Raw genomic sequence first — 15,429 nt, forward strand, 5'->3', positions numbered from 1 at the left:
AATGCCAGATTCGTGGGACCCCAATAGACCTCCAGGAGCCGAATCAGATGCAATCACACAAGAGTATTGCAAGCTCCAGCCTGGACTCACAACCCTTTCCGACGCAGCGGTCCCAAGGAGTGAGTCCTGACCCCTTAGTTCAGTGAGGATTTATAGTTTTTTTTGGGGGGGGGGATAATCTGTGTGTCACAACATCACACAGCAAATCATTCCACACCTCGGGGGAAAATCAAACAACAACTCTTAACGTTAATTAGCACTTCACTGGCGGGAACAAGTTGAGTAAGGGTGATTGGTGAGTTCAAGAGGTGGATACGTTTGAACTGATTGGTTTAAGCCACGAGGGGTGTATATACTAAACTACACGGTTTCCTAACATGTTATCAACCAAACTACTGGGAGGGTTACCTGGCATTTCAGATATGATTGGTTGTTGCGATTGGTTGTTGCTATGGTCCGAAATTAGGTCTCAAGCATTCTTTGATCTTTCATTGCTGATCAAGGCTATCTGGTCACTGCAGTTTGGACCGGCCCTGCTCTGAGGTAGAGGCTGTTTTTTTCAAAAACGGAGTCACATCAGCTTCTCACCGAAACGGGTTTTGTTTTTGGTACCAGGGATTGAGCCCGGGGCACTTAACCACTGAGCACATCTCCAGCCCTTTTTAATATTTTATTTAGAGACAGGGTCTCACTGAGTTGCTTAGTGCCTCACTAAATTGCTGGAGCTGAGTTTGAACTCACGATCTTCCTCTCAGCCTCTGGAACCGCTGGGATTACAGGAATGTGCCACCAAGCTCAGTGAAACAGGGGGCTTTTAAAGGGGTACTCCAAAGCTACATTCTATGTGTTCTCTGTTGGAGTTATAATTTGCTTGTTAATTTGGGAGATAGCCATTTCTGAGATCTTCTGGAGCCATCCCCAAAGTCTGGATTACTTCATTTCTATGGTGGGTGTGAACTCAGGGACAGATAACTCTGTCTAGGGTGGGAAAGAAAGGTCACCCTGTTTCCCTTGAACCATAGACTCTTAATCTTCAAATTTCCTTCTTCTTGCTTGGGATTGTTTATGAGTGCTACACATTCCCACTATTCTCCTTGTCTCCTTAAAGAAAGCACTTATGAAAGTCAGGTTTACTATCTTAGATCCTTACTTACTAGCTTTGTGATATTAGAAAAGTTATTTATTTCTCTGAATTTTGATTTCCTTATTTACAAAATTGTGCTAATTATTTCAGTGGTGAGGGTGCTATTGAAAAACCAGCCTCTACCTCAGAGCAAAGCCTGTCCAAGTAAGGGGGCGTGACCTTTGTCCTTGGAAAGACCCACAGAGCACTCCTAGTACATACCCACCCTGCTGAGTTGTTTATCTACAAATAACAGGAGAGGTCTGCTGTGCTGGGTGTCCCTGACTCAGTCAGGCTAGGTGGGGACCCAGAGCAACCCCCTAGCAGCCACCAATCAGCATGAGACAGGGAAAATACCTGGGATGCGAGATGACCCTCCCAGTAGTTTATGGTGCTTGATAACATGTTGGGAAACCATGTAGTTCAGCACTACTCCCCTCGTGGCTTAAACCAATCAGTTCAAACGAATTCCCCCTCTTGTACTAACCAATCACCCCTACCCAACTTGTTCCCGTCAGTGAATGTGCTAATCATATTTTAGAGTTGTTTTATGGTTTTTCCCACGGTGTGTGATGATTTGCTAAGAGAAGCTATGATGTATGTGAAGTCCCTGACTTCCCCAAAGAGTGTATAATAAAACTGCTGCAAACCCTGGACTCGGGGCCTCTCAGCGTCACCAGTTGGTGTGTGCGCGCTGAGGACCGAGCTAGCTCGCAATAAACACCTCTTTGCTGCTTACATCGATCTTGGTCTCTGGTGGTCTTTTGGGGGTCCCAAATTCGAGCATAACATAGACAATATGAGGCATATTCTTTAAACTAGCCTATCTCTTCCTTCAAATTTCTAGGAATTGTTTCATTAAATCCCTTTACAAACTCTTCCCTTCTCACAGAGCGCTAAGACAAGGTTTTGTGTTACTCATTTTTAGGACAATGGATTGATCAGCAAACAAAAAACCAGGATGAAATGAAAAAAAAAATCACATTTCTACGATATCCAGCACCTTGGACTAAAGAACTTCTGGATCGAAAGAAACAGTTTGAAAAACATGGTTTGCAGGTTATAAAGGTATACCTAATTAAGGCATATATTTGGCTTCTCTTGCTATTAATTACTTGGTTCTGTAGCCAGAAGAGAAGCTCGTTTAACAAAGAGTTTAAACTAGCTGCTCAATGGCCCTGAATCCTAGGAGTAAGACTGGAAGAAGGGCAGGCACAAGGGGTATAGATGAATCAGTATGTAGAAATGATGTTTGGCTGTTCAGAAGCATAGATTCAAGATCCAGGAAGCAGTGATCTCCCTATCTTTGATCAAAACAAAAGAAAGAAAATAGAATAGTGTTTATCATGCTATAATTGTTAACTATTTCTATCTCTCACTAAGCTATGAACTTTAAAAGAGCAGACTCTATCGCCAGCTAGCTGGGCTGGCTACCTGAGCTGGGTTCACAGAGCTGGCCAAGAAAATGGTGAAAGAAGCACTCAACACACAGAAATACCTTTTGCTTGCAGGAATCAGGGATGTCTTTTGACCTTAAGGGTCCCTCGGAAAGAGAGACAGCACACCTGAGACCATCCTATTTTTTGAGGGGAAGACATTTGAGAAAGTTCAACCCAAATAAGGCAAAAGATTGGGTTTCAGGGGGTTGCTTGGTGATGTCTTGTGCTCAGCAGATTGACTGACGCCTGGAAAAGCCTGGTGCTGTGTAGGATCAAAGGCAGAGCGATGGAAAAGGACACATACATAACACAGCCCAGTCAGAACAGCAACATCAGTCCAGTCCCCTCACGTGCTCAAATGCTCATAGCTCACACACACAGCCCATGACTTGCTCATGACAAGACACTATGTCTGTTGTCAATGCTTTTGTTACCTGTGCCTAACATATCGTGATTGCCCAGTGAAATTTTATTGCATGAATCAATTGAAGAAGTAACAGAGGATTTTGAGAGGTAGAAGTCAAAACTAAGAAAGGATTAGGGGCAGGAGAGACTGTTATGCAACTTTATATAAAAAGCAAATTGCATGAAAGTAATGTGCATATAAATGCCTTTATAAGTTCAAGAGGCAATTGAATAGGTGCCCAGTTTTTTTTTTTCCCCTTTGGTTTTAGGTGGAGGCAATAGACAATGCGGTTCTTCGGGATGCCTTCCAAAGAAAGAAGAAAACGATGGAAGGGAGAACTTCTAAAGAGCCTGTGAGCCACAGGTTGTTTCAGCAGGTTCCACACCAGTTCTGCAATGTGGTATGCAGAGTCGGCTTTCAAAGTTTGTACTCGGTGCCTTGTGGTAGGTGTCAGCCCTGATCATGTGGGAATTGGTGAGACCAGACATCAGCAGGTGGCTCACCACTAATAGCATTTGTTGCTTTGGGGAGGGGATCATTTGTGACTGCAATTGAGAGGTAGTCTTAGAAAGGGTTGTATTTTTAATTTTCTTTATATCTTTTGTTGATATGCCTTTTGTTGACAATGGGCTCATTTTGACGATAATGTGAGCAGTAGGATTTTTGATTTACTGTTTTTTTCTCATTTCTGTTTCTGTGTCCTATATGCAGAAAACACTTTGGGGGTCCCCCTCCCCTTTTGGCTTATTTATCTTAATAAAATTATAATCAACACCAAAGTATGATCCTCATCCTTTAGTTAAAAGGATATTTTCCTAAATTTAGGATAGTTGGTCTTCAGCTGGGCTTGCTGGTGTGTGCACCCGTAGCCACAGCTACTAGGGAGGCTGAGGCAAGAGATTGCTTGAGCCCAAAAGTTTAAGACCAACTTGGGCAACAGAGCAAGACCCCATCTCAAAAAAGAAAAGGAAAAAATGACAGTTGGTTTTCTTTTGGTTTTTATCCTCTTATTTCCTACAGCCTGCTAGTGAATGAATTAAGTATAACCTGGCAGGTGAAGTGAATAGCATTTTAGGATCCTTCTCAGAGTCCTCTGTGTAGCTTCCATGTCTCTTTTCCATTGTACAAAATTAGATAATCTCTATATTGTACCTTTTCCTCTTCAGTTGCTAGTGAAAAATTCTGGCTTTAGATCTCTCCAAAGGAGGCTAAGAACTTAAGTCATAATCATGGATGGGTCTTTAGCAGTGTAACTTGGTTTTGTCTGGTCCATTAAATGTGATCTTTTGGGGCTAGGGATATAGCTCAGTTGGTAGAGTGCTTGCCTCACATGCACAAGGCCCTGGGTTCAATCCCCAGCACCAAAAAAAAAAAAAAAAATGAAAAGAAAAGAAAAAAGAAAACCAAAAACCATGTGATCTTTACCTTTAAAACTGTAGTATGATTCTTGCTGTGGAGCCAGTTTTAATAGTCTCTGTTCCTAGAAAGCAGAAGATCTAAAAATCACATTTCCTTTGTCCAAAAGAGAACATAGGTAATACCAGGAGTGAAAATTGAATATAGACAATTCCTGGGGTTGGAAATAGATAAATGACCAGGCACGATGGTGCACGCCTGTAATCCCAGCGGCTCTGGAAGCTGAGGCAGGAGGATCTCAAGTTCAAAGCCAGCCTCAGTAATGATGAGGTGCTTTGCAACTCAGTGAGACCCTGTCTGTAAATAAAATATAAAATAGGACTGAGGATGTGGCTCAATGGTTGGGTACCCCTAATCAATCCCTTTGTACCAAAAAAAAAAAAAAAGAAAGAAAAGAAACAAAAGAAGAAAGAAATAGATAATGAATCTCCACCAAGAATTTTTTTTTTTTTTTGAGTGCAGTCAGGGAAGGGGAAGCAGTAAGATTCCTTCATAGCCACAGTCTTAAAGCCACAGCTTCCATTTTCTCCTTAACTGGTTTCTCTACATTCCCCACACCATTTCAACTACAACTATTCTCATCAAGATCTTCCCATTTTCCAAATCTGGTGAGGACCCTCTTTTCAATCTTGTGCCTGGCACTGCTAATTTCTAATCCAACATCAATTTATATCTTTATTCCCAAAACATCTAAGATGCGCACCAAAACAAGGCCAACCCAAAGTCTTATCCGGTCTCCTTTTCATCAGTCTCTAGCTCAGGCTGTTTTATTTTAAGGTGTGATGGGGAGGTATTGCTCGCACGTGCTCATTAGATAATGATGTGAGAAGCAGCAGGAAGACTATATCGAAAACTCATATGAAAGAGGAAAGGGAAAACATGTCATAGTCACTGGCCCACAGTTCTTATCATGTGCTGCTGGACGGGAATGTATGAGAGCTTCCTCTGGGAGTGGCATAAGACCCTTGTTTCACACTTGGGAAAAAATCTTCCTTGTATGTTGTGGCCCTTGACCATTTTTACGCCCACTGCTTACCAGGGGGGCCTGGATTGCCTCAAATTTTAGAACATTCTCAGGATGATGCATCCAGACTTGTGATTTCTTCAGCAATATGGTTCCTTTTTTAAAAGCTTAGCAGGCATGGAGCTTATTCCCTTCTGTTCAACTGTATGTCTTCATAATCTAAGGAAGATCTTGTCTCCATATAGTCTTTCTTTCTTTTCTTTTTTCCTTTTTTTTCAGTGCTGATAGAAATCAGGCCTGTCCAAGTCAGACAAGTATTCTACCCCTGAGCTATATCCCCAGCCCTCCATATAGTCTTTAAGCCTCAAGAATTGTTTTTTTCTATTGGCCTTTGTGCTCTTGCCCACCCGCTGCCCATTAGCTTCATGATCACTGCCTAGAGGTCATTCAGAAAGAAAACTGCCTGGGGAGACAGAACCCATAATGTAACCTGCACCAATGGACTCATCTATGTAGAGTTGTGAAAACTCTATAAACTGAAGGTTCTAGACAAGCCCAGGAGACACCCCTCTTATCACTACTGAAGCTGTTCTCATTTGGAGTACGAAAGCTTCTAACTTTTTCAGCCTTGCAGTGTTCTCTCAGTCAATTTAAGTGGTCAGCCATAGGCAGGGGAGGCTTCTGTTAGTAAAACTTTATTTTTTTTCTTTCTATACTTGCATTCCAGCCAGTCATATTCTGGGTTCATCCCTTGCTTGCAGGACTTGGTTGAATGCAACAAAAAGTAGCCTACACATGTGCAGTTCCCTTATTATCGTAATTCATTCATTGCACATTCATTAAGCACATTCCATGAATCAGGCCTTGGGCTGGGGTGTAAGAGATATAGCAGTAAGTGAAAAGCAAAGACTTCTTGCCCTTATAATTTATCATCTAGTGAGTCCACCCTTTAAATGGTGGTATTCTCCTACATTCTAAAGGAAGTCTACTTTTTTTTTCCTCCACAGTGTCCCCTGGGTGATGGCACCTATTCCCATGGCCTCAATTCCTCTTTCTAAGAGGATGACTTATAAATTTCTCACTCTAACCCCCATTTCTCCTGATGTGCAGGTCTAGATAGTTGACTGATTTGGGGACATTTTTATCTAGCTGTCCCATAGGCATCTTAAACTGAACTCTTTTCTTGCCCTTGCTTTTCCCTAAGAAATATGCCTTATGTTTTCTTACTTCCTGATTTGGCTAATGCCATCACCATCCACCTACCAGGTCTCCCAAGCATGAAAGTTATTATCATCCTCCATTCTTTCCTTTGCCTCACCCTCATCCTGATCCATGTGATTCAAGTCTCATAATAGTCTTAATCTAGGGCTGGGGTTGTGGCTCAGCGGTAGAGCACTTACCTAGCATATGTGAGACACTGGGTTCTATCCTCAGCACCACATAAAAATAAATAAAATAATAGTCTCAATCCACTTTACTTCTCTATTCTAACTAAGATGCCTTAGTATTTCTTCCCTTAGGCCTAGACTATTGTCCTTCCCTTGCCTCAAAACAAACCCCTTTGTAGCACTAGGCTAGTTATGATAAAAAATTATGTTCTTGCTTACTATCTATATTCCTAGTTATTTATAAAAGCCCAAACTCCTTAGTAGAGCATATAGGAAAATCCCACATTTTCCACCAGATTCTTCACCCCCTATGTTTCTTAACCCTCTAGCCATGAGCTTTTTTTCTTCTCAGAATACTTAACTCTGAAAACCAGAATTCCAAGACCATATTCTCTTAAGTAACGGGATACTTCCAAGCCTCTATGCCTTTGAATTTGGAAGGCCTTCCCTCTTCAGCCTTTTGAGCTACTCAAGCTCCTTTTCTTTCTTTAAGAGGTAGCTGAAGGCTGGGGATATAACTCAGTTGGTAGAGTGTTTGCCTCATCTGTTACAAGGCCCTAGGTTTAATCCCCCGCATCACCAAAAAAAAAAAAAAAAAGACCTAGCTCAAATGGCCTCTCCTGGTTGGCCCCTTCCTCTATATTCCCATACTTCCTGCCTTTTTATTGCAATATCTGTATGTTTAATAGCTACTATAATTTATAGGTGTGGGAATTATTTTCTTTAAGGCTCTGTAGCAGAACTTCGCCTAGCTATCAAGCTTCCATGTTCAAAGATATGAAAAACTAGAACTTGTCAATTCAAGTTGAACTTGGTTATTTTGAGAAATTTCTTAGTCCCTTCAGGGCTTGAATTGAGTTCCTGCTATTTTGTCCTTTTTCTCCCTTTCTCTCTGAGACTGATCTAGATGGTGTCAGAGGCATCGTGGAGAGGGTTGCCTGTCTCTTGTTCCATCTGTCTCCATGCCCCCTGTCAGATAAGCCCTGTGGGCTATGGTCTTTAGCCTCCACTTGTGCCCTTTGCACTTAGATAGTCTCTGCATCAGCCACTCTGTGTCTCCCCTGAGGAAATTCCTTTTCATGCTATATCTGTGCTTCTCCTGAAGTGCTATAATTATTTGAGCGTGTTTATCCTCCAAGCTGAAAGCAGGGTCTCGTCTGGCCACCACGTATGGTAACTAACTCACCTGTTCTGGAGTCTTCCCCAGCATTGCTATGCTTTACTCAGGCATGAGGCTGGATAAGAGAGTGCACCCAGCACTCAGGCAATGGCCTCTTCTGCCCTGGGAATCCTGCGAGTTGTTCTGAGATTTCTAATGTTCAGCCCTATCTTGACTCCCAGGGCTCTTTTGAGGGAATGGGACAGTGAAGTGAGCCCCTTCTCAAAGTTCCCAAGAGCTCCAGTTATATCTTTTATGATTCCTCTCTTTCAATAGCTGGAAGGAAGGAATTTTATTTGTCCTGAAGTGAGAAAATTGCTCTTGGATTATCTTATATTATTCTGTCTTCTTATTATTAGTAAATACTAAATGCTTCGAATCCTTCAGATTTTTACCTTTTTTAATTAAAAAAAAATTTTTTAGTTGTAGATGGACACAATACTTTTTTTTTTTTTAAATGTGGTACTGAGGATCAAACCAAGTGCCTTACACATGCTAGACAAATGCTCTACCATCAAGCCAAAACTCCAGCCCCAAGAAGAAACTCTTGAGAAAGAAAATCTTTGATTTTTTTATCTCAAAATATTACCTTGCCACACAAAATTATACTACACTCTATCTGTTTACATGTAGGAAGGTCCAGGTGCCTTTGTGAAATTTTAAAATCAGAAATCATATCTCAGTCACTTTTTTTTTTAAGTGGATGGATTGTATCAATGTCAATTTTTTTTTAATTTTTTTAGAGAGAGAGAGAGAGATTTTAATATTTATTTCTTTTTTAGTTCTCGGCAGACACAACATCTTTTGTTTGTATGTGGTGCTGAGGATCGAACCCGGGCCGCGCGCATGCCAGGCGAGCGTGCTATCGCTTGAGCCACATCTCCAGCCCTCTCAGTCACTTTTGAATTCTAGAGCTATACTATTCAATATGGTAGCCACTAGCCACGTATGGAACTAAGCATATTAAATATGGCGTGTCTGAATTGAGATGCACTTTAAGTATAAAATACAGGATTTTTCAAAGAATTATTACTAAAGAATGTAAAATATAGTTTGATATTGATTAAATGTTGAAATAGCATTTAAATTTAATGGGTTAAATAAATATGAATTTCGTCTGTTTCTTCTTACCCTTTTAAATGTAACTACTAAAAAATTTAAAATTATATATGTGGCTCATATTGCATTTTTATTTTTCAGTGTTGGTCTTGAGCCTAAAACAATATTAAGTGTAGAAAAAAAAAGGGGGGGCTGGGGATGTGGCTCAAGCGGTAGCGTGCTCGCCTGGCATGCGTGCGGCCCTGGGTTCGATCCTCAGCACCACATACAAACAAAGATGTTGTGTCTAATTTTTTCTTTAAAAAAAAAAAAAGGGAAGGAAAGAAGAAAGGAAGGAAGGAATGATAATACAGAATATAGCTTTTCAAAGAAGTTTGGTTTTTTCCTCTCAGTAAAGTTATTATTTTTTTCAGTGCTGGAGATTGAACCCAGGGCCTCCACATGCTAAGCTTGTGATCTACTCCTCCCAGGACCTTTAAGCAATGTTAGAAAGGGCATTGCACAGGGATTACCTTGAGATTCAGAATCTGGCCCTCAGTCTCTTGGGTGTCCTTGAAATATTACTGTAAAGGTAATGCAGATTAAGGGGCCAGAGTTGTGGCTCAGTGGTAGAGTGCTTGCCTAGCACATGTGAGGCACTGGGTTTGATCCTCAGCACCACATAAAAATAAATAAATAAAATAAAGATACTGTGTTCATTTATAACTAAAACATATATATTAAGAAAAAAGTAATGCAGATCAAAAACAATATACTAGAATGGAGAATATTCATTTTCAGTGGTTGGAATCAGGCCTATCCTTCTTAGTATCACAGTCTCCAGAATGCCTGATGAGTGATGAGCAGGAACCTTAATCAGAAGCATGTGGAGGATTCTTGGTCAGTTATTTTGCCAGGTCATGATGAGATCTGATGACCACACCTGCCCTGTAGTACAGAATACCTTACTACTGATTAGAATCTCTGTGTCCCTCAAATCCAAGGTTACTTTTCCTAAATAATGAGGCATTAACATTTTATATGCTCATCATTCCCCTTATTTTGACTTATTTTTCTTGTAATGTGTCCATGACTTTGACTACTCTTATTAGATGCTATTTTTCAAGCCGTGTTTTTCCAGACAGTACTGGGGATTGAACCTAGGGGTGTTTTACCACTTATCTACATCCCCAGCACCCCTCCCCCTTTTTAAATAAATTTTTTTTACGTGTTGATGGACCTTTATTTATTTATATGTGGTGCTGAGAATGAAACTCCGTGTCTCACACATGCTAGGCTCTACCACTGAGCCACAATCCCAGCCCCCCAGCCTCTTTTTTTGGTTTGGTTTTGTTTTGATTTTGAGACAGGGTCTCACTAAGTTGCCGAGGCTGGCCTTGAACTTGCAATCCTCCTGTCTCTGCCTCCCATGTTGCTTGGTTTGCAGGCATGCACCACCTTACCTGGATTGAAGCTTTATTCTAAAGAGTTGTTACAGTTTATAGCTTGTAGAAGTCAGGCAATGTTCTAAGATAAATAAAACTTTCCATTTATTATGTTAGATGTCAGATGCTTGGTTAATGTTGACTTGAATCATAATTTCTCTGAATCTCAGATTTTTTTATCTTTTAAACAGAGATAATAATTCAAATCCTAGATTGATTGAATCTAATCAGCATAAAAATTCTTGGAAAGCCAAAGACTTCTCTATAAACTGTAATGGTGTATTCAAATATATTCTATTATTATGTTGATATCAGTGATCATTTGTCTCTGGGAACAACGTGGCTACAGATTTAGGGACTTGGAACAAGGAGGAGGTGATTATTTGAAGGACTAGAGAGAGAATATATTATAGTACCCAAATAGGCAATAACATTTGCCAGATCATAATAATCTTCTAACTTTTTTCCTTTTCTCAGACTCAGAGTATGGAGCTGGCATATACTTCATCAAGAACCTCAAAAAACTAGCAGACCAAGCCAAGAAAATCCCTGATAAAAACGAGCTGATCTATATATTTGAGGCTGAAGTACTCACAGGCTCCTTCTGTCAAGGTCACCTGTTAAATATTGTCCCACCTCCATTGACTCCTGGAGCCATAGATTTTCATGACAGTGTGGTTGACAATGTCTCCAGTCCTGAAACTTTTGTTATTTTTAGTGGCATACAGGCTATGCCCCAATATTTATGGACTTGTATTCAGGATTACTCATCAAGACCAATGTTATTTTCTTCAAAGCAGCCTTGGAGGAAGTTCTCAAATGGCAGTCCTGTTGATTAATCTCCAATTCATTTTAACAGCAGGCATGACCTTGCACTGGATGATCTAACCAAATAATGACCACCAGTGATTCAAAGAGTGGTTTGAATATGTCAAATGAGTTATCTGTTTGGACTGACTGAGCATCAAGAAAGTACCAGCCACCTACTAGCATCTTAGAGCCTTAATCTTTGCCTTTATCTCTTGGGGTTGAAGTGGATAGATACCAATGAAAACATTCTTAGGACTGTTCCTCTTCCTTGCAATTGTTCTTTTGTCACCTTCATTGTAGGTAACAGCAAAAATGTTTTACATGTAATGAAGAGATTTTTCTACAATGTAATCCAAGCCTTTTATTTTCTAAAAGGATGACAGTATAAAATATTAGGACAGCAGAATAATTTTAGACTTTTTTTAGAGAGTCTTATAAAGTGCTTTGGGTATCAAAATAAATCACCTTTGTCTGAATAATTGACTCTGGAAAAATATGTGCAAAATGAAATAACTTGAAGTGGAAGGATATCAAAAGGCTGATATTCAATTTGGATTTAGCCATCTCAAGCAATGCCACTCAAGCACCATGTAGCCAAAATATTAATTCACCAAATATTTATTGATCACTAGAAGTGTTCTTGTTACTTTATGGGTGCTAGGGATATGACACTGGACAAGACAAATATTCTCACAAACTGTTTGGGCTGAATAATCAGGAAAACAGATAATGGACAACTTAATGAGTGCATTTAGATATAACAAAAGGATGGTTATAGAATCTTTGGGAAAATCTAAGAGGAAAAAGAACACATTAATCAGATATTGGGAGGAGGCCTCCAAAAGAAATGAAAATTTAAGCTAAAACCATAAGAAGTCTATCAAATCGGGAGCAGAATCAGAAGAGTATTTTAGATAGAATAGATCTTACAAAGGCTGAATCCACTGTGACTATTGACTGTGCCCAAATTTGACTTCAGAGTTCTATTTGCAAGTTTGAGGTCAGTTAACCTCACCATGAATCTATTGCATACTTTCAAATTCATATTTCGCTGTACTCTCAAACTTTCCTGAACCTTACATCTTCGGCCTCTTGCATAGAACACTTCCTCCTCCCTAACCTCCATTCTCCTTAAAAAAGGTAAGCTTATTTTCTCATATGGTACTGTCCTTGAACCTGGGTAAGAGTGGTTTCTGCCTTGGACTCCTGATTTTCAAAGTCTGTTTTCTTCTGCCCCTTGCCTGAAAAAATTCATTCTGGGCTGGGGATATATAGCTCAATTGGTAGAGTGCTTGCCTGGTATGCACAAGGTCCTAGGTTCAATCCCCAGCACATCAAACAAAACAAAAAAAAAACTACTTTTTATGGGGCTGGGGATGTGGCTCAAGCGGTAGCGCGCTCGCCTGGCACGCGTGCGCCCCGGGTTCGATCCTCAGCACCACATACCAACAAAGATGTTGTGTCTGCCGAGTACTAAAAATAAATAAATAAATAAATATTAAAAAAAAAATTCATTCTGGCCTCTTCCTCCAGTGGGCCATCATCACAAGGTGAAGTCCCCCGTGGGAGCCAAGAGAATGGATCCACCTGGAGTCTGTATTTACTTCTAGGCCACCCAGAAGGTACCTGGAACCCCACATTTTCTGCTTAAACAGTACTGAGTCCACTTCCAGGTCTCTTTCTTGGGTCTCTTCCCAAGTATGGACTATGCCACAGTCTATATCAAGAGTGATCTGGGGATGTACCTCAGTGGTAGAGCACTTGCCTAGTATACACAAGGCCCTGGGTTCAATCTCCAATTAAAAAACAAAACAAAACTTCTCAATAAATAACTACAGAGATAGATGTGGATGTGGGGGCTGAGGTGTTCACATGCATGTGTATAAGGCCTGTAATGCAAAACTGAGAGGACAGATAGTCTTTGAAGAGACCATAAGAATTGCAGAAAAGAACTGACTTGAGTTGTTCAGTGTTATTGAAGGTGGCAAAAAATCTTCAAAAACAGAAAATTTTAAAAAAGAATTTCTTGAAAATAAGGGTTTCCCCAAACCCAGAAAAAGGCAACAAAGTTTAACAAAACTTTCTGAATTTCTTTACTCAAACTATAAACTTATTTGAAATCTAACTCCAATTTCACAATTTCATATTATGTTTGTGCTTAAAAACCATTTTCCCTGCAGAAAAGATGAGGACATGCAATGTGGTCCTAGTGTTTTTAAAGTGAAGGGAATTTCAGATACAGAGAGCCTACATAGTCAATTTATAGATGCAAAGAACTCAATTGACAGACTGTACACACAAAGTGGATGGATACTTTGGAGCGCTGGAAATGAACTTCTGCAAGTGAAAAAACCTTCTGTGCTAGTAAATAAAATCCTAAGTATTCTATACTCAGACACCCTTGTTGAGAGAAAATCTAGCTTAATGTCATAACTTTGTAACTGACAACAGGAATCAGTGCCATATAGGCAGAAGAGCAGAGCTTTAAGTCAAATTAATTTTGTTTGACTGTATTCAGTTTTACCACTATATTAAAGAAGGCTTCAGACAGTTCAGGGAAGTATTAATGGAAAAAGAAACAAAGTATAAAAATAATCATATCATGAGACAAAGAAACAAATCATTTAAAAAAATTTTACTGTAGGTAATGTCTGTTTAATTAGATCTATTGTCTTCTCATCCTCCTCCTCCTTTTTTTTGTATTGAGGATTGAACCTTGTGCTTCATGAATGCTAGGAGAGTGTTCTATCACTAAGTGCATTCTCAACCCTTATTAAAAAATTTTGAGACAGGTCTCACTAAATTGCCCAGGCTGGCCTTGAACTTGTGATCCTATTGATTAAGCCTCTGGAGTAACCGGGATTACAGGTATGTACCTCCATACCTGGCTACATGCTACTTTCTTCTTTAAAAAATCCTCACATTGGGCTGGGGCTGTAGTTCATTGGCAGAGCGCTTGCCTAGCGTATGTGAGGCACTGGGTTTGATCTTTAGAATCACATAAAAATAAATAAAATAAAGGCATTCTGTCCATCTACAACTACAAAAAAAATTTTTAAAAAGTATTTGTGCAAATCATTTTAAAACTTCCTCACATTTTTTACATATCTTAAGAATATAGAGGGGCTGGGGTTGTGGCTCAGCAGTAGAGTGCTCGCCTAGCATGTGCAAGACACTGGGTTCGATCCTCAGCACCATATAAAAATAAATAAATAAAATAAAGGTATTGTGTCCAACTACAACTAAAAAAATATTTTTTTTAAAGAGAGAGAGAGGGAGAGAATTTTAATATTTATTTTTTAGTTTTTTGGCGGACACAACATCTTTGTTTGTATGTGGTGCTGAGGATCGAACCCGGGCCGCACGCATGCCAGGCGAGCGCGCTACCGCTTGAGACACATCCCCAGCCCCTAAAAAAATATTTAAAAAAAAAGAATATAGGGCTGGGGATGTGCGCTCGCCAGGCATGTGCAGGGCGCTGGGTTCAATCCTCAGCACCACATAAAAAAAATAAAATAAAGGTGTTGTGTCCACTGAAAAAACTAAAAAATAAATATTAAAAAAAAAGAATATAGAAAAATATAGCCTACAAAATTTAAATATGCAATAATGAATTAAATTGCTATACCAGAGGACAAAAACATTATAAAAAATATTGTCATATTTTCTCACACCTATTATTTACTTAATTGATATTTCTATTAATTATTACTTCTGGCCACTTTTAGTGCTATTGCTATTTTGTTTAATAGCATGTAACAGAATATATGATTTCAATTAAATACCTATTTTTCATATTTCTACGTTCAAGGATAACATCAACACAGTTTATATTATTTTTAATTTCCACCTCGATTAGGTTGGCAAACATTTTAAAAAGTCAGGCATTTCCAAATGTTAGCAAGGGTGTGTAGAGAAGAGAATCTTGTGCTGTTTGTGGAGCATAAAACTTGGTACAACCACTTCATGAAATAATCCAGTAATATTTTATTATATTAGTTTACTTTTGCTGTGTAACAAGTTGCCGTAAACCTAGAGGCTTAAAACACATTTACTACCTTTTAGTTTATGTGGACCAGGAGTCCATGTGCAGCTTAGTTCCTCTGCTCAAGGTCTAACAAAGCTACAATAAAGTGTAAGTCAGGCCATCTGGAAGCTTGATTGGGGATGAATCTGTTTCTAAACTCTCTCAGGCTGTGTTGGCAGAATTAATTTCTTTGTGTTTTATTTAAGGACCCTGG

General features: G+C 39.5%; 1 protein-coding gene across 1 annotated transcript in view; it reads left to right on the plus strand.

The window, feature by feature from the left end:
• Parp9 (poly(ADP-ribose) polymerase family member 9) overlaps positions 1-11,664 on the plus strand; it is a 34,962-nt gene extending 23,298 nt beyond the window's left edge. Inside the window, exons 9-11 of the mRNA XM_048794483.1 lie at positions 2,052-2,191; positions 3,237-3,411; positions 10,856-11,664. Coding sequence (XP_048650440.1) covers positions 2,052-2,191; positions 3,237-3,411; positions 10,856-11,217 — 677 coding nt within the window. The 3' untranslated portion in view covers positions 11,218-11,664. The remainder of the gene's footprint in view (positions 1-2,051; positions 2,192-3,236; positions 3,412-10,855) is intronic.
• Positions 11,665-15,429: the final 3,765 nt, after the last annotated feature.

Source organism: Marmota marmota, unplaced genomic scaffold, assembly GCF_001458135.2.
Source record: "Marmota marmota marmota unplaced genomic scaffold, marMar, whole genome shotgun sequence".
NCBI lineage: Eukaryota > Metazoa > Chordata > Mammalia > Rodentia > Sciuridae > Marmota > Marmota marmota.